This window comes from Xiphophorus couchianus, chromosome 22, assembly GCF_001444195.1.
Source record: "Xiphophorus couchianus chromosome 22, X_couchianus-1.0, whole genome shotgun sequence".
NCBI classification, from domain to species: Eukaryota; Metazoa; Chordata; class Actinopteri; order Cyprinodontiformes; family Poeciliidae; genus Xiphophorus; species Xiphophorus couchianus.
Genome location: NC_040249.1, coordinates 13,404,667 through 13,428,847, shown reverse-complemented (window position 1 = coordinate 13,428,847; position 24,181 = coordinate 13,404,667). Strand labels below are relative to the sequence as shown.

The 24,181-nt window shown below is 38.4% G+C and overlaps 3 protein-coding genes across 12 annotated transcripts in view; 1 reads left to right on the top strand and 2 right to left on the bottom strand.

The window, feature by feature from the left end:
- Positions 1 to 588: 588 nt before the first annotated feature.
- On the bottom strand, positions 589 to 10,455 carry LOC114138268 (adenosine kinase-like). Of its 3 annotated transcripts, none has more exons than XM_028007429.1 (11): positions 10,304 to 10,455; positions 7,983 to 8,057; positions 7,163 to 7,216; positions 5,045 to 5,123; positions 4,777 to 4,949; positions 4,596 to 4,704; positions 3,398 to 3,568; positions 3,281 to 3,316; positions 3,076 to 3,190; positions 2,911 to 2,997; positions 589 to 2,835 (listed from the first exon to the last, which is right to left on the bottom strand). In XM_028007429.1, exons 1-11 carry the CDS (start codon positions 10,393 to 10,395, stop codon positions 2,711 to 2,713), a joined length of 1,116 nt encoding a protein of 371 aa, XP_027863230.1. In that variant the 5' UTR covers positions 10,396 to 10,455; the 3' UTR covers positions 589 to 2,710. The 3 variants fall into 3 exon arrangements, with proteins under 3 accessions (XP_027863230.1, XP_027863232.1, XP_027863231.1); XM_028007431.1 differs by lacking the exon at positions 10,304 to 10,455 and adding an exon at positions 9,427 to 9,571; XM_028007430.1 differs by lacking the exon at positions 10,304 to 10,455 and adding an exon at positions 9,381 to 9,563.
- A 740-nt stretch (positions 10,456 to 11,195) lies between these two features.
- On the top strand, positions 11,196 to 18,154 carry ap3m1 (adaptor related protein complex 3 subunit mu 1). 2 transcript variants are annotated; one of them, XM_028006790.1, is made up of 9 exons: positions 11,196 to 11,479; positions 11,810 to 12,119; positions 13,808 to 13,979; positions 14,060 to 14,197; positions 14,293 to 14,378; positions 14,461 to 14,594; positions 15,214 to 15,421; positions 16,031 to 16,175; positions 16,946 to 18,154. In XM_028006790.1, the coding sequence occupies exons 2-9, from the start codon at positions 11,847 to 11,849 to the stop codon at positions 17,044 to 17,046; spliced, it is 1,257 nt and encodes a 418-aa protein (XP_027862591.1). In that variant the 5' UTR covers positions 11,196 to 11,479; positions 11,810 to 11,846; the 3' UTR covers positions 17,047 to 18,154. The 2 variants fall into 2 exon arrangements, with proteins under 2 accessions (XP_027862591.1, XP_027862590.1); XM_028006789.1 differs by having other exon boundaries at positions 11,807 to 12,119.
- Positions 18,155 to 18,324: 170 nt separating this feature from the next.
- LOC114137923 (vinculin-like) overlaps positions 18,325 to 24,181 on the bottom strand; it is a 28,428-nt gene continuing 22,571 nt past the window's right edge. For 2 of the 7 annotated variants that reach the window (XM_028006783.1, XM_028006782.1), the window contains 4 exons: positions 23,082 to 23,258; positions 21,123 to 21,326; positions 20,574 to 20,678; positions 18,325 to 20,479 (listed from right to left, as the gene is read on the bottom strand). In XM_028006783.1, the coding sequence (XP_027862584.1) occupies positions 20,333 to 20,479; positions 20,574 to 20,678; positions 21,123 to 21,326; positions 23,082 to 23,258 (633 nt within the window). In that variant the 3' untranslated portion in view covers positions 18,325 to 20,332. The remainder of the gene's footprint in view (positions 20,480 to 20,573; positions 20,679 to 21,122; positions 21,327 to 23,081; positions 23,259 to 24,181) is intronic. The other 5 variants (XM_028006784.1, XM_028006785.1, XM_028006787.1 and 2 more) reach the window with 3 other exon arrangements.

The window sequence follows — 24,181 nt, the reverse complement described above, 5'->3', positions numbered from 1 at the left end:
ATATCTTAGTTACGCATTTCATCTAACATTTACTTTTTATAAATGTAACCTTTATATTGTGAATGGAATTACTATCCACTTTAGTTTAACATTATGATGTTTTCCATGTGAAGACATTTTGTTTTATTGGAAATGTACTTAAAAATGTATTAATTAGCTTTGGCAGAGACTGGCTTCCTTTCTGATACATACAAAATTCAAGTAATCATAAATAAAACAAACAAGGAGAGTTATTTAAAACTGCTTCCTTGCAGAAACATGTCTGGGATCAACACATAAACAAAGTTAAGCATACAGAACAAAATCATTTTTAGGACAAAACAACTTTCTGCTATTATAGCTTTCAGGTGTTTCATGAAAGATGATCTGAATCTGCAGTGCAATGGACAGATAGTTAAGTGGCCTCACCTAAAATAAACTTTAAGATTATGTGCTTTTACCAACTAATTGCTTGTTCTTACAGTATTTTGATGTTTGCGTATTAATAAACAGTAGCGACCCCAATTTATACTTCATTCACGTTTCCACTAAAAACCATGTGAGAAGGATTTTAGAAGAGTTTAAATCATAAATAAACAAGTTCAAATGAAATTGGCATAATTAAATTGAATTTTATTATTCATTTTCAAATATCACAGTCTGCAACTGTTATGGACAACTTGAGCATCACTTGAGACCAGAAAGAAAAGGTCACATAAGGCTTTTTTGGTGTATCTGGACATGGAGAAGTCTCAAATGGAGAAACATTCCCAGCAGGCAAGTTTTGAAACACCTTCTCCATTACTCTGAAACTGCACACTTTTCTACAGAAAATTCATTAACTTTATCAATAGTCAGAGCTGTTCAATTTGAATTTTCTCAACATGAAATAATCTAATACAAGTAGAAATTGTTTATGCTGTTTGGCTCTATAATAAAGTTACCCTGTGGTTTTCTTTCAAAAATTTCCTTGTCTTTTTTTAAAAGCAGATATCTTACCTCTGGCAACAACAGTATCAAACTTGATTAAAACACAACATCCATTTTCCATTCTCCTGATCAGTCCTGACCCGGGAGGCTTTAAGAAAATAAATGAACAGTCAGTGTTCATTTCAATGCCCACTGAGACAACTTCCAACAACTCCAACCTCTTTAAATTTACATTTACCAGATACAGGTGTTTTAAGTATTTTAAGCTTAGCTCCACACAAATATAAATACCAGTGCTGTAAAACAGGTTTAACAACTTCAGATTATCTATTGTTTTTCTCACTTAATTAAGTCAAACAGTTGACAAAATGCCCAGAAGTATCAAAATACTGATCAGAAAGTCATCAAGTAATCACATGTAAAACTGATTAAGCCAAGTCAAGGTCAGGTTGTGGAGGTGCAATATTTTAATAACAAAAAGAAAATTCTACACTAGTTATAATTTAAATAATTAAAAATGTGAATGTATAAATTAAAAATGTTTATAACACTGAACACACCATGGCCGTACTGGCACATGGTGGAGGTGGCATCATCCTGTGGTGATTCTGTTCTTCAACATAAAGAAAAAAATCATCATTAAAGCACAAAGTGGTCTTTTAAAATGATTTGTTTTGCATTTTTCCTATGAACATGATGAGGTTGTTTTCTTGAGACACGTGAAACTTTGAGGCCTTGTTCCATCAGATGGAGTGCTGCCTGATTTAAACATCACTTTATAACAAAGACAAAATAAAATGATTTAGTCCAGTAGTTTGTTTTCAGAGGTTTTAACCAGGATTCAACCTTTCATAATACACACTCTGACATGAATCCAAATGAAAATATTTCAATGTTCAGGGATAATTTTAAGACATAAATGTTATGATAAATGCTCCAAATGTATATCTGTAATGAACAGAACAAAACTGTTTCAGCCAGTTTAAGTATTTCCCTTAGGGCATGAAGACATTTCGCTCCTGCAGATGCTTTTCACGTTAAACTTACTATTACTTCACCAAAACCATTAATTCTGGTTCATAGTCCAGGACCAGAGCTATGTTCCTCTAATCAACATCATGTGCAGTAATTTCAGAGCTAGGACTAAAAGAAGAAAAGAAAGGCAGACAGCTCACCTAAAACACACTAAACTGACCCGTTTAGGATGAGCTGATGTGGAAGCTTTGTTGCGACTAAAAATTGTGCATTAAAAATAAAAACATTTGGTTTTTCAACTCCTCAAAGCAGTAAAACACTTATCTAAAATTCTTGCTGAAAGTTTCAGAGCTATATCTTCAAAAACCCATCGTGGTAGTGACGTTCTGCTCTGTAGTCCTCATTTGTGCTTGAAGTCAGCCTCTGAAAGTGGCTGCAGACTCGAGAGATGACATGAGAGTGCTTGTAGCGACGGCCGTGAGGTGTCTGCGCAACTGGACGCTGGAGGAAGAACTCCAACAGGAAAAAGGTATTGGATTTTTTGCATAAAGAAAAATAGAAACTTGCAACCCTATTTTCTTAATTGTCAGCATCGAGTACAAAAAAAACCCCTTTCATCTTGGCTGATTGGTCCTCTGCTGACCTCTTGAGGACAAAATGGAGACAGACAAAACATCCAACAGGTAAGTAAAGATATGCAGACGCTTTAAAAAGAACTGACATTAGGTGACCAATTAAAAAACACAAAAAACAATAGGGATCTGACAAGCGGAGGCAGTGTGGGTTATGAGGTTTTCAGGCTGAAGGAAAAGCTTTGCGGCGTTCCTCATTTGAAGTCAGGCTTTTCTGGGAAGGTGCAACCTGCTCGTCTGATGATGACATTAGCAGAGTAATGTGCTGCCCTGACACACTGATCCAGAGGTTTCTCTTGGACAAGCCCAGACAGGAAGCCTGCACCACCCAGAGCACAACATTACTATGACTGCAGAGGTAAAACAAGACATACACAAAGTCAAATATTCTTACCTCCAACAAAAGCGTCGCCTGCACCATTTGTGTCAACAATATCCTTTGGGTCAATCTTAAGGACAGGGAATGTCTCAATCTTATCACCTAAGCAGACAAGACTTTAGTCTGGGAACATTAAAATAGAGACTAAAGACAAAATCATGAAGAGAAAGAATATCTTACTCAGGGCCATGATAGTTTCGTCCTTTCCCTGGGTAAATACAACAATTCTCTGTCTCTTTGTGTTAACTTTGGGTAACGCCTGGGCTTTCTTGGCAATCTCCTTAATGTCTTCAGTCTGAAAAAAAAGTTAAAAAAAAAACATCAACTTAACAGAACTTGTTAATGGATGCACAAAAAATAAGAAAACAGAAGAAAGTCCACTCACCTCAAAGTCCTGCTCCTTAGCAAAAGCTGCCGCTTCCTGAATAAGCAAATATATGACAATCATGATTCTGATTTACGTCAAGTACAACAGATCAATATGTGGTAATCACTGTCTTACCGATTCATTGCCGAATAACACGTCAATGTAAGGCATAACCTGCATGAGGTTGTCCTTGAAGAACTGGCAGATGAAAGGTGCAGAAAGGTTCATGCAGAATAGCTTGTTCTTTTCAGAAGCGTGCTTTGCCACTTTCAGGATGGACTCCAAAGACACAGTCAGGAAGAAACCCTGGAAAATCACACCGTTATTAAAACTGGCCGGACATCTACAGTAGAGCAACTAATGAATCACTTACAACAATAAATCGACAAGGCTAATTTTAACAGACAGAAAATCAGGGCTAATTTCCTACTTTTGCAGCTAATATCAATAATACTCCTAAATTAGCCATTTAGGTCTTCAATTGAAGATTCTGATTTTTTTCCCCATCCTCTTTTCCTGTCTTAATTGTACAATTGTTTGATTAAGTCAGTAAGATAAATAGAATTAAAATGATTTAAAAAAGCAAAAACTTAAAATATCTTTCTAATCCATTGAGTCTAACTTTACTATTAAGTTAGATTTTCTCTCTAGTAATTCAGCCCACCTTAACTTTCGACCCAACCTTTATTATATGTTTGTTTAGCTCTACTGTTGATTAAGCTGTAACTTTCCTTCACCTTACACATCTATCTTCACCCTCTGTCGCTTTAGTTCATTTGTTTCTTGTTTGTTTTGCTCCATCCTTCTCTTTTTTTTCCTTAGGTAGCTTTTCTCCTCCCTGCATTTTGAACATACTTATGAAACCTGTCAACCGCATCTCATCTCCACTTCAATTAGAGATAAAGTAACACATAAAAGCTTTTTGAAGAGATTTTAACTGGTTAACTAAAAATATTTCACAGCATTTATGCACAAAGAGATCAGCTACTGTGGACTGCTGAGCATTCACTAATTTTAGGTATAAGTGGAGCAGAAGCTCCACAGCTGCGTTTGGATGCTATTCCTCAAGAGACTTACTGCTCCGTCTTTAATTATTAAAGATATGCAAAAGATACTACAAACTTCCTCTGAGGTAAAACTACTTTTAATTCAGAGATTAAGCCTGTATTAGTCTGATTGCACCGTATTTAAAGGGATTTTGCCTTTGGATGGGTGGATATCTGTGTCCTCAGTTTGCAGCAGCAGCACTCGTACAAATTAGACACTCAATGGACATTAAGTGACCTAATTTTGAAGTTCTAAATAAAAACCCTTGGTAGGTTAATAGACTCACAGCAATATAGTAGACTTTAGCTTTCTCCACCAGCTCCCAGTTTTCTTCCAAGTCTAAATGCTTCTCCTTCTTATAGCAGTTAGCAGCTGCTAGGTTAGCTACCAAAGACCTGGGAGACAGAAACAAAATAATGAGACATTCATCATTAACACACTTTACAACTCTCCTTTTAATCACCAACCTGTTATCTCCGGTGATGCAAGCAGCGCACGTCCCCGTGGGCTCTTGGTCTTGCTCGTAGTAATGAGCGTCCACATGGGCCTCCTCCGCCTTCTGCTTGAGGATCTCTCCAAACTTATCTTTCCCAATGCAGCCGAAGAAAGTGCCGACTTTGTGGGGCTCTTGGATCATCCACTGTGGGTCGCCGCAACAGCTTAAGATTAGCACCGGCCAACTCAAGTCCTCACACAGAAACGAGCATTTGTGGCATCAGAGTGTGTGTGACTGACCTGAGCGATCTTAATCGAGTTCTGAGTGGCTCCACCGGCGTGATACTCTACTTTGAATTTCTTTACAAGCTCATCAAATCTAAACAAGCAAAAGAAAATCTGAATTTATTCATCAAACCAAGAGTAACCAATATAATATCATGTTTATATCTATGCAGGGAGTTTAATATTGAAAAATTAAATTTTTTTCACCCCATTTTTATTCTGTAAATACATCTTAAAGCACTATATTCATTTTCTATGCCTCTTAAAAATCAGAACAAGGTTTTGCTTCATAAACAGAGATTATCTCCTAATCCTTTTAATTTCAACTAGATTCAAAACGTCTACATCTATGAAGAAACCTGTGGCACGTTTTCCTTCTTTTGTGGTTGATGCCACTCACATTTATCTTATTTAGGTTATAATCTTTAGAGAGAAAATTGGAATCAGCCTTAATCTGACCTCTTAAGAATATCTGCATCGACCAGTAACACCAGATGTGTTAATCTCTGGTACCAAGACAAATCCTTAAACGAGATCTGGGAGATGTTTTAATCTAAGTTTTCAACAAAAAGATATAAAAAGAGAATGCATCAGAAAATCATTTGCTGTAGTAATAAATCTATATTTGAAAGTTATTTAACAATGCACACTTCAGTATATCACCATAGCTTTGTTTACATAATTAAGCCCAGATATAGAAATTTAATTTTGTCTAAAAGAAATTCACTGCTGGTCAAAATCTAATGAAAACAATTGAGATCAGCTGATTATTTTTTAAAACGTGCCACGTTTTGGGGTTAGGTAACGCAGTCAATACATGTAAATCAATATCCTAGCATGGACTTTCTTTAAAAAAAAATCCAAGCAAAGAATAAAATGCACTCCACACCAGATGGTGTGCATCTGTAGTTTCAGATTTTCATGCTGGTCAGCACAAAACTGTAACTGTGATATAAGGTTGACCAGAGCTGAACTGGGTCTCTCTGCCTTATTGCTGCTCGCTCTTCTGAGAGACGTTCTGCTTGCCGCGCCGGTAAATCATGGTCATTCCGGTTCACGCGTCTGCTCCTGGCGGTGCTCGTGATTAAACTCGTAGTTATGTCCGACAGCAAACAGCATTGTTTGCCGGTCCACTGCTAATCTAGATGAGAAATGCTGTTTTGAGTTTTCAGTGACATAAATCACGAGGCAAACAACGAATACAGCGTCATACTTTTCTCAAAATTAATACACAACATACGCATGACTGACCGCTGATGATACAATCCATGTCATTTTTGTCAGTTGCGTAATGCATCACAGCCGTGCTTTCTTGTTTCCCCTTTTGGGCTAAAGCCTGTTTAATTGACTCGTATATTTCAGTTTGCCGGACCTGCAGAAGAACAGTCGCCTTCGCGCTGTCAAGTGTGTGTTTTCAGATATATTATTAGGAACAGCAACAACCCCACTGCTGGTAAAGGTCCTGAGAGGAAGTGAAGGGTCAGAGAAGGGGAGCGATGAAGCAGAGGGGAAAAAATATTTAGTTGTCTGTTGTGAAAAAATATATATATAGTCAATATGATGTTGCTCTCGGAGATAATTATGAGAAAGTCTGACAGGGTGAACAAGCAGGTGCAAAGAGTAATAGCTCCTGCTCTACAGATACAGTGAAGCAAGAGAGGATTAATTTTACATCATTGATCAACCAAAAGACTTAAATCTGAAATGTTTATCAACAAAATTTCAAATTTATAAGGAACAAAAAGAGGGAGATCCAGTCCAGATCAGTGTGAACAAACTGTCATATTCTGGTCTCTTATCTCCTGCTGTTAAATGTTTGCTTTGTGGCTCTGGTCTCGGCGGGACTGGGGAGGTGAAGTGTCCCGCTTTGTTATTGGACGAGACCGTCTCACTCTGCTCAGTTCGCTGCGCTGCTATTGGCCGTCTGCGCAGGAACAGAGGTCAATGGTAGCAGATTTCTTGTGTGTGCCTGTTTTGGCTGGCCCTCTCCAGAACAGAGAAGCGCAAACTCGGGATGAATTCGGACGCATTTTCCCTCGCTGTGCAAAAAAACCCTGACACACGATCACGTGTGTGATGGCGCTAATATCGCAGACACTCTACAGTAAATGTTGCAACACAGGAGGTACGAACAGTGCTTTGTGCTTGTCCTCAGCCAGGATCTGATCATTGGGCTTCAGAGAGTACCTGCAGATGATTAAAAAAGGGAAAAAGAAGGAATATACTATTAATTATTGCAAAAGATTGCAAAAAATACATTTCCTAAAACATCCAACAGTATTCATATCATAAAATCCTTTTCTGTCTACATAAGAAGTCTTTTTCCAAATCAATGTGCTAATCAGAGAGCGATTTCCTTGAAAGAAACACAAAGGTTTGCTGGGGATTAAAGGGCAGTTTTAGTCCTGCTTTAGTGAGGCCGAATTAGACCAGAGGCTGGCCGGTTCAGCTCTAATCCAGAAGTTTACGCAAGGGGCTTCTGACTGGACACGGAGATGGAAACCAAAGCAGCCCTTTGCCCTATTAAATCTGGTCCACTGGAGACCGAGAGAGCAGATTCTGCCCTCAGGGCAGATTCAAGACTCAGATCAGTCTCTGGATTACTGCAGGACTGATAGAGTAATTCATTTTGCAGGGATACTGTACCAAAACAAAGAGCCATGGACTGACAGCTAATTTATGTTCAGGATGCATATAACCAATGGATCAGCTGCTTTTTCTGTGCTTATTGGCTTCCTTCCTTATCAATCACGGGCCTAAATGAATCTCTTTCCTCTATAATCTCCCCGTGACCTCACTGATAACAAAAGGCTGGATGTCAATTGATCTGGAGTCGCTTATTGCGTACTTATTTTGTTTCGCCTATTTAGAACATTTGCAGCAACAATCAATAAAAACCACTTGCACGGAAAAAATACATATATTTTTGTTTAGTTTTGTTATTTAAGCTTACTTGTCCAAGAAGTCTTTATCAACAACAGCACAGATGTCGAGTAATGGGTTTCCCATTCCAAAGAGCGAGTTAGAGCTGCAAGAAAAACAGAAACGTGGTTGAAATTTTAACCGCTGATTAACAAACTGTAAGGCTTCTCAGACAGAACCGTTTTTGAGAAAGCTTGATAAATAATTTAACAAATTTAAAAATAACACTATTCATATGTAGCAACCCAACCACTACATTATTTAAATATTTGAATTTAAATTATTAAAATATGTTGCAGAAAGACATTTATTGTTAGAAATATTTTTATTAATGATTATTTCAAGTATTTATATACAATTAAATGTGCATCATATTTATTATATTTCTGTATTTTTTAAATAATGCATTAAAAACATTTTTCTAAATTAATGTTTATTACATATAACAACAACTACATTTTTAAAATAGTTATCTTAAATCTTAAAATGATCTGCAAAGCTTAGTACAGAGTGGAGAGATATTTTTTTCATATTCAGAAGGGAAATAAAACCCTGACTGTGCAGTAATACTTGTGCAAAAACAGTAACCTCACAAGAGAAAAGCAGAAATAGTGCAAATAAAGCAGATATTTATACAGCATTCATAAAAAAGAGACGTATGTGGATCAGTGGTGAGGATCTGAGCAATCATGCATGCAATTATATTATGACACTCGCAGCAAGCCAGTCTACTGACAGAAGTATACTGCATATTTCTGCATTTTTCCAAGACAACAAAACTAACCGCAGGGGTTGACCATCTGAGAGCATCATGGTCTTGTGATGCCAACAGACAAAAACATGAAAGAAAAAAAATCTGCTAAACCACACATCTGCACTTTGTGTCATGTAATAACACCAGCACCTAAAACCTGTTAGGTAATTAGGTAACCTATTACAGAAAGAAAGGTTATGGTGCAACTTCTACTCTCTGAGAACAGACAGAACTAACAAGTTACAACTCCCGGATTTATTATGAGTAAGCAGGCCAGGGGGAATAAGGATATGAGTAATGCAAAAAGTCAGATTAGTAATGGCGCTTCTTTCGCTCCTGCAAGCCTGAGCGTACTCGCCGTTTCCATAAACTTGTCAGTGTTTGTGGGGAAACTGCAGATGACAAGTGTCACTGACAGATGCTCGCTCCACATGAACATGTGCTGCCATATTTCCCAGGAAGCCTCTCCGATGAACATGGAAGCTTTTCAGGGACCAAACGCAGAAACCGGTCACCAGAGCTACAGAGAAGCACACCAAAATCTGAAAATGACATCTAACCAGAGGATACCACACCCTTACTATCATCTCCCTCAACACACCCATCTAGTAGTATGCAGTCTGATGATTAATGGGCTTGTGCAGCCAATTACACTAACCCAGAGCCCATGCCTACCTCCAGATCTGCTCTGTTGGTTGTACCTCCATCAGTATGCTCTTACCTCACAGCAGACATAATGTTCTTCTCTCCCGGTATGTGTGCACCAGCAAGACACTGACAGACCTGTTGAGCAACCTCAAAAAAAAAAAAAAAAAAAAAAACCCGGTTCTGGAAAGGCTAAGCTTTGGGGGGGAAAAGAAACAATTTGAGCTCAGTTCAGCGTGCGGGCGGATCGATTTCTTTTCAGCGCATATACAGCTCCTCCTACTGTGGACCGACTGATTGGAGGCATCTGAAGAAGGAAGGGCCACTGCAACCTGCCTCTGCCCGATGATTGGCTTGTTTCTCAGGCTCCTGCTATATTTTACTGGCTTCTCCCCTTGTGAGAAGCGTCCGGATAAAGGCTGCCTATATGAATTGGGCTCTGATCTGATTTCTTCACAGTGAAACGGGGGAAGAAAGAAGAATGATAACATTGTCCAATGCAGACCACGTGATCGCTCGGCTGTCCTTTGCTGTCTTTGGAGGCTGGCGCAGGATGGATCCTGCGTGGACAGTCTCCAGGACACCGGTCCGGGCATTTATTTCTGCAGCTGGTCATGCTGAACTAAGGTTAAATATTTTCCCAGCTAGCACAGCCCTCACTGTTGCACTTAAGGGGCGGCTAATGGTTAAATCTTAGCTGTCGGTGTTAAAGAATAACAAGATAAAGACACTTTGCAGCAGGACTGTTTTCCACATCGTTGGTTGAGGAACACTAACAGACTCGAGACACCACTGCACAAATGTGCAAAGTCGTTATATAAATGGCTAAACTGTTGCACCAGGGGTAACACTTTACACAACAATTGATTTGGCGCACAAATCACGACTCGGGTAAACTCTGTTTCGTCCCGTTGCGGAAAAACAGAGGAGCAGTCATAGCGGATTTTAGTCACCTTAGTTCGGCAGCAGCCTTTTTGCTCGGAGACTTTGTCTTTTCATCCTCGGAAAGTTTGAGTTTCTTTGCTTTGGGTTCATCAGAAGCCATGGCTGTTCAGACTGAGCACGTTGCAATCACCTTATGAAAAGCGGTCATTCGATGTGTGTCTTTACTTTAAACCCCGAGTAGGGACTCGCAGGCATCGATAGCTAAAAGTTGCGCCGTTTTAAAGAAATACATAATTTAAGTTAATATTTATACAAAGGTTAAGAATTTATTTTACTGGGTCTTCGTATGTTTTAATCTTTGTGTCACATCCACAGTCATTCATAACATCTCCACTAACTGACAATATCAGGGTTGTTGTTAAATAAAATGTATTTGTTTACTTAAGAATCGCTGTATTTATTATTTATTAAATAATCTATTATTTTCATATTTGTGCACGCTTGCTCATTTGTACATGTGTTTTGTTTCCTATACAATTGTTTTCTTCAGTGACAAGTGCATTTTAATTATGTGAAGGGGTCACGCTGATTTTGAAGCTTAGAAGCTTCAAAATCATTGAACTACTTAAAAATAGCCTTGAAAAGATAACATGGTACAAAGTCTGTGAATTTCCCTGAAAGTAAATTAAGTGTTTACGACTATTGGAACTACAAATCGTACCTGCAAGACTTTACTTAGGGAATAAGTTCTCCACAGCTAAACGCATGGCGCCGGCTTATAGCTGCCCACAAATTGTGCCTGATCATAAAAGAGGTGGAAAAAATCTTTAAGGTAGTCAGTCTACTGCATTCATTGTTTTTCCAAGCTGTAAAAGACCCTTAGAAATATTTGAACACTTAAAAAAATTAAGTAGGCTTTATTTTGTGACTTTGACTTTTCTTTTTTTCTTTTTTAGACGTGACCCAGTTGTGTTTACGTGGGCAAACATCTGCAGGCGTCTCCATCAAATCTTGCCAGCGATACAAAGTTAACTGAGAGGATTTAGTATGTATGTATGTGTGAGTATATAAGCATGTATATCATTTAGTTATTTTAAGATTTGAAGATATATAGGAAAAATGAATTTCTGAATTACATTTCTGTCCAGTTGATGGCGGTAATACACAAAGTTTAAAAACTGCCAGAAAACTATAGAAGAAGAAGAAGAAGAAATCTTGCCAACACCATCAGCTGTAGTTAACAGGTAAACTTTGTACAATCTTACAACTTTCATTTTAATATATCATGTTTAAAACTTTAGAATAATCATGACACTTGTAGGTGTCCGATTGATTTATTTTTAAAAGTAAGGCTGGTAAATATGTGCGAAGTCCGACTACTAACCAGACCGAGAAGTCAACTGATGCGAAAGTTAATTTCACGGGCTTAACAGGAAGTAAAGCTGGCTGACAACTTGAAATAATAACATTTTGCGTGTAATAATTAGAGTAAGTTACTATAAAACACATGCGAAAAAGTTATGCTCGTCAGTCTGCTGATGCTGTGTTGGTCTGTGGATTTTTTTTCCCAGTAGCAAACCAACAACAGTCCTCATCACTGTTCCAGCTGAGATGATCAACAGCCTGTTTCTGATCAGCCACTCTGGAGACATCTTCCTGGAGAAGCACTGGAAGAGTGTCATTAGCAGGAGTGTGTGTGACTACTTTTTGGAGGCCAAGGAGAAGGCAGGGGACCCAGAGAATGTGGCCCCTGTGCTGCAGACCCCACACCACTATCTCATCTCTATCTACAGGGGCAAACTCTTCTTCCTCTCAGTTACCCAGACTGAAGTTCCCCCACTCTTTGTCATTGAGTTCCTGCACAGGGTGGCAGATACTTTTCAGGTGGGAGTTTAAACTATTTAAGCTGATTATATCTGTAATAATGATTATTTTTTTTGCAGCAGAATGGACAGTTGCTGCTATTATATTAAAAAAAAATAAAAACATATAGATCAGTCACACAGTTTTTTGTTTTAATTTTTGTGATCATGTCATGAAGCTCTAGTATTTTTGTCTTAAGATTTTTTTTCTTTGAAGAAAGGAGAAGCATGACAAAACAATCAACCCACACCTTTATATGACCTTAACAAACAGATGACAACAGATGTTAGCTGAGTGTTACACTATGGTTTTATGGTGGCGGTTGTTATTCAAATATTTACCTGGAATCTTTTCCACTGCACTCTGTGTTTCCTGTGTTGCATTTGAAAAATGTCTTTTGCCTTGCATTAGCCGTATATTTATTAAAACTATTTACACACATTACAACTACAAACACATTTGCAGCAATGGACTGGCATTAGATTCTAATGTGTATTGATTGTGAGGAGAAAATACAATAGTTTAACTGAGTTTCCACAAAAATATATAACATGAGCTAATTACTTTTATTGGAAAAGGAGAGGTTATTCTTGCTGCTAAATTAAAACATGTATTTGTTCATTTACATTATCAGTCCTGTTATAGAGCATTTTTCATGCTCACAAGTGTATTCAAGACATTTAAAAACAGATGGACTAGCTTACTGTAAATAACATATTATCTATGATGAAATTCAGTAGATAAAAAAAAAATAGGTAGACAAATCAAATAATTACTAAGGATGAAGAACTGATTAAACACATGTGTGTCCAATTGGACAGCACTGGAAGTAAATACTGAAATGTGCAAAGATTGTAAAATAAAACAAAAACAAGCCATAAATATAAAAAGTGATGAGGGATAATATAAATAAATATGCCTCACTGTGAGTTTTATGTCTCATTTTAAGCATTAACAGGAGACCTGGAGGTTGTGACGGGTTTGGGGAATAGATCCAAATAGTACACAGCAACAGGTGGGGGAAGGGAGAGTGCTTACTTTTCTCTATATACCATAAAGCTGAAGAAAGCCATGTCACTCTGGCATTTTATTTAAAGGACTCACCAACATAGGAACAATGTTACAGAACAATTTAGTGGTTTTAAAACCATACATTTTTAAAACAATGTTATACCTCGATACCACTAACTCCTCACGCCTTCACTTATGTATGTACAAGGGATATCTGCCAGAATCTTGCATTTTTCCAAACGACAAGGACCAACTCATTGTACTGCATGCAGAGGAGAACTAATTAGAATCATGTGCATGTGGTTTTATTCGTGATCCATCAAATTGTTTTGTTGTGCTTCTCCTTTTTTCAATGAAGCTCTGTTTTGGTGTAGAAAACAAGAATTGTTCTGCAAACGTACCACTATCGTTGTCGGCTTTGCGTGATTTAATTCTGTCAATTTTAATGATTATTCCTTACGACTAATGAAAACTTAAACCTCAGTTTCTTACAGAATAAAATAGTTAGATAAGGATATGGAATAAAGTCCATTAAGACCCACAATTTAAAAACTGAAAAACCTGCTTCAGTTTTAATCCAAAGAGACACCAGTCAGAGTTCATTTTCTGTTTTGCCAGTAAGAAATTCCACATGTTGACCCCTGGAGCCGAGAAGGCTGTTCTGATCTCAGTGAGACATTTTTCTTCTTTATCCACAGGATTACTTTGGTGACTGCTCAGAGGTTTTGATCAAGGAGAACACGGTGACTGTTTACGAGCTTCTGGAGGAGATGCTGGACAACGGGTTTCCTCTGGCAACAGAGTCCAACGTCCTCAAGGAAATGATAAGGCCTCCGACCATCCTGCGATCGGTCGTAAATACCCTCACAGGTAATCAGAGGTCAGCTGAGGCTGCAAGAGCCAAACTATATGTGAAGTCTTTATTCCTAATTACATCCTGTGTTTTCCAGGAGGTAGCAATGTCGGGGGAACATTGCCTACAGGCCAGTTGTCTAATGTTCCCTGGAGGCGGGCAGGTGTTAAATACACCAATAATGAGGCTTATTTCGATGTGATAGAGGAAATCGATGCCATTCTGGACAAATCAGGTGAAACAAATCAGCTTATTTAACAATATCATTGAATATATTTGCTAAAGGTTTTAATGTGTTTCATAATATAACTAGAATCGTGTTTTCTTCAGGTACGACTGTCTTTGCAGAGATTCAGGGTGTGATTGAGGCCTGTGTGAAGCTCACTGGGATGCCTGATCTCACCCTGTCCTTCATGGTGGGTCCGTTTTATTTCAGCATACATTAGTTGTTGTATTTGACATGGTGTGCCATTAAGCAAGTTTTTCTAATCTTTTAAGAATCCCCGACTCCTTGATGACGTGAGTTTCCACCCGTGCGTTCGTTTTAAGCGCTGGGAGTCGGAGCACGTCTTGTCTTTCATCCCGCCAGATGGAAACTTCAGGCTCATGTCGTATCATGTCAGCTCTCAAAAGTAAGCACAGATGTCCCTGTGTTGTACATTGACTTACAAAACCATCTTGAGTTTTCTATGTTTTGTCTCAAACTCCAATATTTTAGTTAGTTATTACGTTTTGGAAACACTTTTTGTCAAAATCATGCCTCATGCTATTTTGTTGAATGTCTTTTCAGCTTTGAACATTTAGAGCAAAAATTACAATTCTTTTAATAGTTAGGACCATGAACACAGCACTTGTAGTAAACCCATGATGCAGCGGATTGTTTTGTCTCCTGAGTTGTAATTCTTACTTGAGCAGGCCAAAGACGATGTCTGGCCCTGTGAAATCTCTGTGTGAGAAAATCTGGCCCATTTTAACATGTGAGTGAGCAGTCCTGACCTAGAGGATGATTTTATTTTTTTTTGCCCAGTCTTCTCAAGGTCAGTCAGGTTGGATGGAGAATGTATAATCACCAATTTTAAAACTTTGCCCTGTATTTAGCCTCATCTTCCATCGTAAATATGAGTATATCTCCAAAAATAGAGCATATACCATAGCCTCCAGTAGAGAGCTTTTTTTTTTTTTTTTGCAGTCAACAATCAGAATCCACTCGTTACTGACGGAGGCCTACTCTGTGTGTGTTTCCTGTCCCAGCCTTGTAGCCATTCCGGTGTACGTGAAGCAGAACATCAGCTTCTTAGAGACGGGTTCTTGTGGTCGTCTGGACATCACAATTGGGCCCAAGCAGACCATGGGGAAGACGGTGGAGAGCTTGATGGTCACTATTCCAATGCCTAAATCTGTGCTCAGTGTCAATCTCACAGCCACTCAGGGAACCTACACCTTTGACTTAACAACCAAGGTAATCAGCCAGCATGGCCTTCCTCACCAGTGATACACAATGAAGGGTAACTGACTTTACTATGCTAGCAATAGATGCTATACTTTAGGTAAAAACTGGTAGGAACTCAAACTCATCCCTGTCTTATCTGTCCTATTATAAACACAGAGATTCAAAATTCTATTGGGACTTTTATGCGTTATGAGTTGAAACTAGCTTAGGCTTTTTAACAACAACTGCTGAAAATGGGTTAGGTGTGAAACAAAGGGTAAGTATGTGGACAAGTCCCCATGTGCTTACTGTTAAAAAGGATTGAGGGTCCTACTTTAGAGGGAACGTTGTTGGCAAAATTTATTTTTTATTGAAAATAATAATTTTCCCTCAATGCATAAATAAATGTACTCCTAAATAAAGCCTTATTCAGAATATAATTATCCTGTTGCAGTAAAATAGGAATAAATCAAAAGACATTTGACAAGTCTTTGCCAGGGATGCTAGTAATTGTGGAGGGCAGTGAAGCATTTTTATATATATCACCAGCTGGTTAGTGCAGATGTCAGAACCTGACGATGAGAATAAAAGCGGCGTTTTGTTGTACTATCCCGACCTCAAGCACTCGTTCTGTGGTAGGTGGTCCTTTGGGACGTCGGGAAACTTAACCCCCAGAAGCTCCCCAACCTGCGAGGAAGCATCAGCATTCAGACGGGTTCCCCGAAGCCTGAAGAGAACCCCTCGATCAACATTGATATGAAGATACAACAACTGGCCATATCAGGTAAAGATAAAATTGAGCTTTTACTGAAGTTTAACATTTTTAGGGGTCGAAATGGTGACAATTTTCACAATTCATGATGTCAGAATGTGAGCATCATAATTAAGAGTGGTGTTTAAATCCTGTTGTGAATTTTGTTGTTCAGCTCTTTATTAAAGAACAGCAAAAATAAGTGAAACATTGAAAAGTTAGAAATGCATTCAAATGTTTACAGAAGCTGACATTAAGTGAACCCATAAACGTTTTAATGAAGTTTAGGTTCATCCGGAAATTTCACAGAAAAGGCAAATATATCCAACTTTTTGTGAGTAATGTAGCATAAACTATCGTAATCCCTTAAGATTTAATTTTGGATTTAGAAAAATTACTTGTTTGCTTATTTAGTATTATATTAAACAGTGGATCTATGAAAATAATAATAAGCATTATAAATATGAATATTTAAAGACCGGTAGTTTTTGTAGAACTACCTGTCTCATGGAAAGTAAAAAAAAAATATTACCATGCAATATTTTTGCAGGAGATTTTAGGAAGCAGACATTGTTGTCTTTAGGGCCTCAGAAGTGAGTCTTTTTTAAAAATATATTTTTTTTCATTATAGAAAGAAAATGATGCATCAAAATCAGTGTTGCTGTCAATCACTTACTTATTTCAGGGCCTAAATGTTATAATAAGCAAATACTCAATATTCCATAGTACTAATTTTAGGATTTTAAAGGTTGAAGTAGCAGTAAATTCATTGCTAATTTGGCTTCCCACCCACTTTTTTTCAGGTCTCAAAGTGAGTCGTCTGGACATGTATGGAGAGAAGTACAAACCATTTAAAGGGGTTAAATATGTGACTAAAGCGGGAAAGTTCCAGGTCCGGACCTGAGCGAGGGAGGAAAGCTCAGCATTCCGATGTACCAAACAGGGAGCGAGGGTTACCACACTGCCGAGTCAGCGACAAGTCTCACTTATCTACATCTGCATGGTCAATAATGAAAAACTCTGCATTCTAACAGCTATTTATTACACCACGTAAACCATGCTTGGTATTGTATTTTAAATATATGACTGAAAAACTTTGGCCTGTAAAGGGAAGCCTTAAAATCAATGTGATTTCTGTTGAATGTTAGGTTTAGATGTAATGCATCGTATGGAGAATTTTCCATTTGCTGCATCAGTTGATATGTATGCACGTGCATTTCTTTATCTAATATGCTCAAAATGTTGCAGAAGGGGAATGTTTTGCTTTAAAAACAAGCTCCCTTTACGTGACGTCTCTGAACTTGAACAGTACAATCTGCTCACTGCCTTAAGAGTTTGAAGGAATACCTTTGAAAAGGTTTTACATGATACTAGGAATCCCATTTTATTGGTTTATTTCAGATGAAACTTTGGGAAAAATGTATGTACTGCCTATATTCTGAATGTTTGCAATGCAGATATTTCTGCACACATTCAGCGTTTAATTCAGTGGCCTTGTAAGAGGAGTATAAGAGCTCTGTAAACACACACTACAGCACAAGCTGCAAGCTTAGGAGACTTGAGGGAAGTATGTTGAAAATTATTATTTAAAGAACACAGTAAAAGTGTGACATTGGGATGGTGTGGGTCCAATTTAGTTATTCTGGTGTTTTTTGGGAAAAACTGTAGAAACTACATGTTGTTGGATACAGCTATTTTTTCTGAGCAGAAAATTTTTAGTCACTATTAGAAAAATATCTTATTTAAAAAAAAAATAATGAAAGAACATGTAAACCAGATGCCTTATTGTAAAATCTTTATACTCCTCCTTGTGTTTTTTGTTGTCCTTGTATCCAAGCTGCCAGATTAGCTTTATGTTTGAAGATCCTTTTTGCGGTGCCTTTTAACGTGCTGAATTTTCTCCTTCTATTTTTGTGTCAACTTTTATCCCAAAATCTAAATGAGACATTTGTCCAAAGCTCAAATGTTAACTATGATGAAGAAAATGTAATAAATTACCTTCCAATCATGTGCCACAAGTCTAGATTTTTTTGTTAACATGACTCATCTGTTATATTTTCTGAAATGCAGCTAATGATGTTATTCAGACATGAACTGAGGAAACATTGCAAACTGACATCAAAGGCAGAGAGGAGCCCCGCTTTTCTAACCTCACTTGTTTTATGCATAAAAACATGTTGACTCTTGTTTTTATTATAGTCTTTATTCTTTCAAGGCACAGCAGATGTTGGCAGGGCTGGAGGCTATCGGGAGTACATTCAGCGTGTGGATTAACATCTACGACGTAGAGATCCACACCCCGAGTCTGTGACGACTATAGTACGCCTCTTCCCCCCAAAAAGAAAGAAAACAGATAACAGTCTGTGCTGCAATTCCGAACTTCATCGCTAATCATACCAGGGACGGCTCAGTAATGGTGTTAAAATGAGACTACACACACACACACACACGCAGTCTCAATGAGACATACATTTACCCATCCACTTTTTTTTTTTTTAAAGAATTTGTTAATGGAATGAAAATATGCATTTACTCCTTTAGTTGTAAGTACAGTTCTGGTTGGAAATTTCCATACACTCATCCTGGGCATAAATGCCATGTTTTTTTTTAAATGATTAATTTAATAAATACATAAAGCAGATTTAAAGATCTTTCTCCAGCTGCCATGGTCAGATCTAGGGAACTGCTAAGGAGGTTAAAAAAAAAACAAAACAGGAACCATCAAGCCAAAAATATCTTGTAACACCAGGGTAGGTTCACATCAGCTGAGAGGAAAGAAATAAACACCTCCAAGCCTGATGATTTCTGAAGAAAATTAATCAACGGAGACAAATACTGAGATGTTTTGACACAAAAGAAGAATGTTTGGAGGAGTTAAGGTGGGGCTTTTAAAAAGAAAAAGAACGCAAGATGGACTCAAACTTGTGCAGTTGATTCTTATCTTAAAAGTCATTAAAGTTGCTGAAAAAAAAAAGCAGATCAAATAAATTGTCGGGCGCAAGAATGACATTTATGCTGATGAGTGCAAGTAAACGTCTGACTGGATCTGTATGTGACATCAGTTTGTCTTTCAGCTTCTTTTTAATTTACTAACTAAAACCACTAACAATTATTTAAGTGTTTAAATCTTTAAAAAATAAAGTTTGTTGCTCTGGTTATTACAGAACTACTTCTCAAACCACCGGGGTCATCTAAAAAAAAAAAAAAAAAAAAGTTGCATCAGAGAACTCAGATTGGGACGGGTAAAAGCTACTTTTGCTCTAATACTGTAAATCCCAAACAGTTCTACTGTTACAGAATGCAGCCACAAAAGAACTACAATTAGATAAAAAAATGCAAAGCAGAGAAAACATTCACAAACCTTAGTTTTTTGTGCTATTAACAAACATCAACCATTACTACAGCATCTCAAATGAAACTGATCTGCATTATTTTTTATAATAACCTGGATTTTGAGTGTACAAACAATTCAAAGAGGCTTGCAAATAATGTAAAACAAATCCTTTGGCATCATTAAATGTAAAAGTTCATAAAAGTAAACACATGTTAATCAGCTAAACTGCACTGTCTCACAAATCAATACTGTCATCTTTTTAGATATTACTAACTTTTAATAACCTTTTTTTCTTTTTAAACCCACAAGATTTTTTCATTACTGAAATATAAACATCACCAGTGGCAACAGTGATGATGCACCTCTGTTGATATCATAGATTTTCAGATGACTGAAAGTATACATGAAGCTCACTCAAAACTCTACACTTTAGTGTCAGACTTGGTGAATCATCCATGAAGCAGACAATTATTGTATATACAACATACATTACAAAACCAGGACTGAAAAACAACGCAAAATTTCCAACATCCTCTAAGCATTAAGAGTCTCCATGTCAGAATCTGCTTTTAGAAAATAGAAAATGAGTCATGCAAAAAATATATACCTAAGATTTAGATAAAGTCTAATAACCCAAAATACCAAAAATATATATTAAAAAGTCTCCTGATAAACCTGTGTGTTTCCACAGTTGAGGACAAAAGCGAGCCAAGCTAAATTCTCACCCATAACAAATCAAAGATTCCCACCTAAAACTAAAGTGGAGAATGGCTCAAAATCCTGCAGTTTCCTCTTGATATGCCTGCTCAAATTGAGAGCGCGTGTTGCTACTTTTATTCAGCGAGAGCAGGTAAGTTCATTGGTACCAGGGCGTCTTGCGCACCCAGCGGAGGGTGAATCCTGCATCTGTGCGGATTTTAATGGAGGCAGCTTCTGCTTCTCGCACTGTCTCCTTTACAGACTGCATCAAATTCTGGGCGTTGTGAACCAACATCTCCGTAGCCTGGAATGGGAATTAAACGAACGAGGAGCTGTTAGTAAATATGTAACAGGATAATATTGTTTTCCTGAAGTGCAGATGTGTTATTCTGTGTTACCTGCTCTGACTCCTCTTCGCTAATGTTTGTCCGTCCCAGCATGGTAGCTTTGACAGTGGAAAGGATCTTCAGCTGAGTGCTGATGGTGGGAATTCGTTCACAAACCTGTACCAGGGGGAGATCATTTAGAAACTACAGCAATCAAAGTTTCAGATTAAGATTAATTTGGGAGTTCGGTCAAAGGAGTATCAGAAAACATTTATTTACATTTTAGTTCAAATATGAATTTTGAAAATTATTCATATTCTTCTCAAAAGTCAAAAGAAAAATGTTATTACCATTACAGCGCTCAAACACCTGAGCAGCTTTTTGCATGTTTCACCAGGTATTTTGCTGATGTATCTTGATTCGAAGCCCTCCTTGCCATAACCCTAATCTTTAGCTTCCCTTCCAGTAAATTCAAGTCTGGATTCTGGCTGTTCTACTCAAAAAAGTAAAACAACTTACTTTTAGACTAAACCTGTTAGTAAATATTTAAAAAATTACGTCAAACCTGAGTCAAAACTGCACTGGTGTATGAATAATTTTGGGCCTTGCTGTATGTTCTACCTGCAGCAGATTCGTCCTGATGCGTCTGTCTGTGCACTGCTTGGCCACTTCTTTAGCCAGTCTCGTCACCTCATCCGAGGCCTTGGCAATGTCTTTTGCGCACTGAATCAGCGCTCGCTTGTTTCCGCTCCCGCCACGCACCAGCCGAGACATTTCAGCCATCAGCAGAGCCATCCGCTTGGCTGCTGCTATGATGTCATTACCCTGTGCAGAGAAAAAGGGGGTGGCGAGAAGTCAAAGCAGCCGTAATCAGAGGAGTACTGTGTAGCAAAGCATTCACTGTGAGCCATGTCTTTGCAAAAATACTCCGATAATATAATGTAGAACAACAAAATAGTGCTGTGAGGTAATGAATGAAATGACCAAGACAAGCATCAAATGTAAGGATGTTTAACAGCCCACTGCATGCAGTGTCCCAGCAGTTTATCACGTTTTTCACTTTAACGATCATCCTGACATCACAGTCAAACTGAGGTTAGTTCCTGTGAGGTAATGGCATGGTGCTGAGATGATTAGTGCAAACTTGAAACGATAGGAAGCTGAAGCGGGTTGTCATACTGAGTAAGCAGGTGGTTAGATGTCAAAGCTGCATCATCCTGAAGTCTTTAGGAAACTGTCATCCTCGGCCTTACTGGTTGGCCGGCCGTGACAAAAAGAGTGAGACGGAAGCTCCTCCACTGAACCGTTTTATTCACGAACATGTGAAGAGGACAGCCGTTAACCCACTGTGAAACTTTAGCAATGGGATCAGCATACCTGTGTGTGTCAGTCATCTCTGAGTAAAAAATCACAGCAGCAGTGAAACAGCAGCTGCAGCTGGTGGGGCATGTCCATGGTGGGAGATGCACAGCCGATGGTTCACACAGCCACAGTCCCCGTCTGCTAAAACTCCAGGAAGTGTTTCTCGTCCTGCATGGCCGTGGTCTGCATGCTTGGGTGTGCTGTGCCTCGCAACAGTATTCATACCTCCCAAAGATTTTAACATTTTGCCTCCTTGCAGCAACAAATCTGAATACGTTTATATATATTTTATGGAATAGACCAACAATCGCCAATAGACCAAGTAGAGCATACTTCTGAAGTAAAACAAAATGATCTGTGGTTTTCAAAATCGAGATGTGCTAAAGACAATGGCTTTTCTTTAAAATTGAGACACGCATTATCATAAGAAAAGTTCCAAAAAGAAGCTCTGGGCAGTTGAAAAAAAACAATATTTTTCTAAGCCAACCTGTGAAACCATATGTGGCAGAAAATGAATACTGGCCACCTCCCTGGACACAATATCTGCGAGTTGAAACTTGCTGTGGTGATCCTTTTCTTCAGCAGAAGCTGGCAAAGGTGATGTAAAGACAGATACCGTTAAATACAGGGCAATCCTGAAAGAAAAGCCGTTAGAGGCTGGCTAAACTTGAGAGGAGGTTCAAGTTTAACCTAAACATAATCAAATCAAAACATACTTGTGTTAGAATGGCCTAGTCAAAGTCCAGGGCTTAATTTATTGCAGAATCTTTTGCAAGGCTTGAATTTTTTTGTTTACAGACACTCTGCTGAGCTTCTCTAAATACATCTGTAAGTATGTGGAGGTGGTAGAGACATACCCAAAAAGATAGGCACTTTAACAACTGCAAAGGATGGTGCTAGAAAGTAACAACTCAGGGGTGTTGAATACAAATGCATACCACACTTTTTAGATTTTTATTTTCAATAAAAAGAAATCTGAAAACCACATATCCTTTCCCTTTCACTTCAGAATTATGAACTATTTCACATCCATCTGTATTAAGTTTTTGGTAGTGCCCAATTTAAACATTTTAAACGGGTTTGAATACTTTTGCAATGCAGTGTATTTGAGGGCGTGGGGGTGTGTGTGGGTGTGTGAGTGGGCTCAAACAGGGCTAGCAGATTCTCCCACCAGTCTCAACTGTGTGTGTACGCTCATGTGCATGTACGTGCGCAGACCTTGCTGGACCACTTGCGAGCCTCCTGGTGGAGAGACTGGGCAGCTGCCAGAATGGGCTGATTGACAGGCTGGTTGGACGGCATCATCAGCAGCTCTGGCTCATAGTCATCCTCACCATCAGTAAACTCATCTTCATCATCTACCTCCCTCTCCTCTACTGCCTCCTCATCCTCAGGCTGGGCCAGGCGGGGAGTAAGACGAGTGGAGGGGCGAGGGATTTTTGTGATGGTCGGAGGATTGACAGGAAACAGGGAGGGAAGGAGAACAAAAGGGGGAGGAAAAGGGAGAAATAAAGGAGGAAGAAGGGTAGGGGGAAGCAAGGGAAAGCAGGTGGAGAGGGAGGCATTTAGTACAGTATGAGCAGCACTGAATGAAAGAACAGAGGACAGGTAGTTTAACAGAAGCATGGTGAAAGAACAGGGATAGGGTGGTGAAATGGCACGCCAAAGGGCAAAAAACAGCTTTGATGGGAGAGGAAAAGAAAAGAGGACAGAAGAGATCTGCAAGGAGGGCTGCAAGTGCATGATGTGCCTGAGGGGATGGCTGAGTGGACAGTTCATGATCTACCATCAAACAGGATCTAACTGCACCCAAAGTCAGTGTCTGGCTTATTACTGGTAGGCTAAAGAGTTGAGCAGTGAGCATGACAGAGCACCTTAATGAATTAACCTTTTTTTGCACCTGTTTTCAAACAAATTTCTCATACGTACAGAAGATCAAAATCAGCTTTTTCAAAAAAACATTTCAGAGGAACTGAAAAGGAGGAAGGTTATGAGACACAAAGAGATGATAAGAGCATCCTTGATTATCCTTGTTTTTATCCTCAATGACAAAACTTGGTCATGAAGTGCTAACGCTAATAAATCAATCAATGCAACATCAGGTCCTGTATTAAGAAACACCTTAATATAGTACATGCAGTACAGACTCCTCGTTTTATCCTTATGTTACGCACTTTTCTTACATTTCTCCATGAAGTAAGTGTGCATGCCTTCAAACTGAACAGATGACAGTTTGTAGTTTTCCTCTGAAAGTGGAGTCGAACCACTGATCTCCACATTTCAGGATAACAAAAGAAAAATTCAGATTTTCTCAAACA